We start from the raw sequence: 2,500 nt of genomic DNA, 5'->3' as shown, positions 1-2,500 counted from the left end.
AGCAGCGGGCCCCCCGCGATCAGACATCTTATCCCCCATCCTTAGGGGATAAGATGTTTTTGCCCGGAATACCCCTTTTAAGTAATAAGCTATGGGTATAATGTCTGTAAAAGTTTCCAGTACTGTAAAAGAAGTAAAGCTGATGTTTTCTAACTAAAAGGATACATAGCAAAGCAAATATTGCTATGAAATGTAATAAATATTATCCCCTAACATCCTTATGTATGTTTTAAGACCTCACTGAACTAATGGCCAAATCAAGAGACTATGATGAGCTGCTGTTTGCCTGGAAAGGCTGGAGAGATGTTTCTGGAAAACTAATGCGCAACAATTACGTAGAATACGTGAAGATTGGGAACAAAGCGGCGCAACTGAATGGTAAGAGACTGATTAAAGTGAAGGTTAACACAGTAAAGGTTCAAGGTGTCAGTTCTGTACGGATTATTTTTTTTATGCTATCTTTTACAGTAGTAATTTTTTTGATGAAGCATTCCAAATCCACTGCTTTCCTTCATAGCCATAGCGGTAAAAATAGAATTCTAACTACCTGTGGACTCTAATAGTTCAGTAATACTTTTGTAGAATCTTTACCTGCATGCAGACTGCTGAATGATAAGAATGTCCAGAAGGTTTCCTTATTACTCTGCTGGGAAGTACAAAAACACTCTGTAACAAATATCTGCCTTCTCTCAGTCTCTGCCTTCCAGATTGCGGCATACATGATTCTCTAAGGGCTATGTATAGGGTTCAGGAAGCAGCCAGGACTCTTCCTTCTAATGTCCCGGTGATCATGTAGCTGCAAGAACTACACTGCAAAGTGGTATCTCAGGAGGTTAGAATTTCCCTGTAAGCAAGGATTGTTATATTAGTCCTAGGTACAGGAGAAATCTGCAGTGTTTAAAATAAAAAAAGATTTAAAAAAGGTTTTTAAAAATTAAGACAAACTATTTTCAGAAACAAAATAAGGGGGGAAAAAAACACACTGTATCTGGTCATAAAGGAGAAAAAAGTTTGGTTTTACAACTTCTTTTAAAAGCACACTTTATTCTTGGCAGTGAATACAGTAAGGACATATGACGTACAGTTACAGCTAGGCTGGTTGGGTGCACCGTGCCGTAACTTTACTTTATCCAGGAACTACAACATTAAAGGGTACCTCTCATCAAAAAAACTTTTGCTATATTATAGATTAATGTATGCAGAATAACTTTACAATTGCATGTTATTAAAAATATGCTTCTTTCTATTTAATTTTCCACTTTGAAGAAATGACCACTAGGGGTCTCCCTACCAGTCTGACAGCAAGCATTTCAGACTCATGCTGGAGTCCTAAACACTACGAGCTGCCAGTCTGCTTTTTTCACAAAGGAGAACACTCAGAGCTGCCAGCCTGCTTTGTTCACAGCCTGTTTGACTGTACAAAGCAGGCTGGCAGCTCTGAGTGTTTAGGACTCCAGTCCTGTCAGCAAGCATTTCTGACTCATGCTGATCGGGGAAAATACAATAGAAAGAAGCATATTTTTCATTAACATGCTATTGGAAAGTTATTCAACATTCATTAATCTAAAATATATCAAAAGTTTATTTGATGAGAGGTACCCTTTAAGACAAAGCTGATCTCACTTCACAGATGGCAGTGACCATGGAATTGCATCTGGAGGCCTTTTCATGTCTGCTCTGCCTGCCGTGAGATCTGCTATGTGTTTATAGCCTTATGGATCAATGGGATTCCGCAGTCCAATTCATACTGCAGAATCTCCACATCAGTCTTTCCACTGCAGAAATTCTACATTCTGCAAAAAGGTCCTTTCCTAAATTTTTACGACATTTTGATGCAGAAGCCAATTAAAGTGAACAGGGCTTTTTTTTTTTTTTTATTTCTCTGCAAAATGCAGAATTAATGTGAATTTTGTGTGGAATTTGCAAGGATTCCGCATAAAATTTTACAAAAGCAATGAAAGAAAAGCAAATTTTTCTGTGCACTGAGAATTCATGCAGAATTTCCGCATGAATTGGTCAAAAATTCTGCATATATGCAGAAAGATACGGAATTCCGCATCATTTGGACAGAATTCTGCATGTTTCTTTTTTTTTTCCTAAAGGAACATCTACTTTGTATCCAATAAAAAGCGACCAAAAGTTCCCACATAAACCACCAAAACAGTATTAATAAAATCTACTAGTCACAGCGCAAAAACACAGCCCCTTAGAGGGATAAATTAAAAACATTAAGGAAATTTTAAGGATAGTTATTTAAGTAGTTAAGCTATATACAGGAGCTACACTTGTCAGCTGTCATTATAAAGATCAACTGATCCCACAAAAACAAACATATGGCTGTGTAGGAGGTAGGTTCAAAATTAAACAACAAAAATGAAAAATTAGCTTTTTCCACCAGGACAAAATAGGAATGGAACCTTTTTTTTATTTTGTAACCAGAAAAATCTCTTTAGAGCACAGAAGGTTGTTCTGGCTACCGCTTACCCCCACTATTTTTTTT

General features: G+C 37.1%; 1 protein-coding gene across 3 annotated transcripts in view; it reads left to right on the top strand.

The window, feature by feature from the left end:
• The window catches only part of ACE (angiotensin I converting enzyme), a 147,178-nt gene that overhangs the window by 106,111 nt on the left and 38,567 nt on the right, over positions 1-2,500 (top strand). For all 3 annotated transcript variants that reach the window (XM_056548167.1, XM_056548166.1, XM_056548165.1), the window contains exon 17: positions 235-378. In XM_056548167.1, coding sequence (XP_056404142.1) covers positions 235-378 — 144 coding nt within the window. The remainder of the gene's footprint in view (positions 1-234; positions 379-2,500) is intronic.

This window comes from Hyla sarda, chromosome 12, assembly GCF_029499605.1.
Source record: "Hyla sarda isolate aHylSar1 chromosome 12, aHylSar1.hap1, whole genome shotgun sequence".
Classification (NCBI taxonomy): Eukaryota; Metazoa; Chordata; class Amphibia; order Anura; family Hylidae; genus Hyla; species Hyla sarda.
Note: the sequence above shows the minus strand (reverse complement) of the source record. Positions and strands in the feature narration are given on the sequence as shown.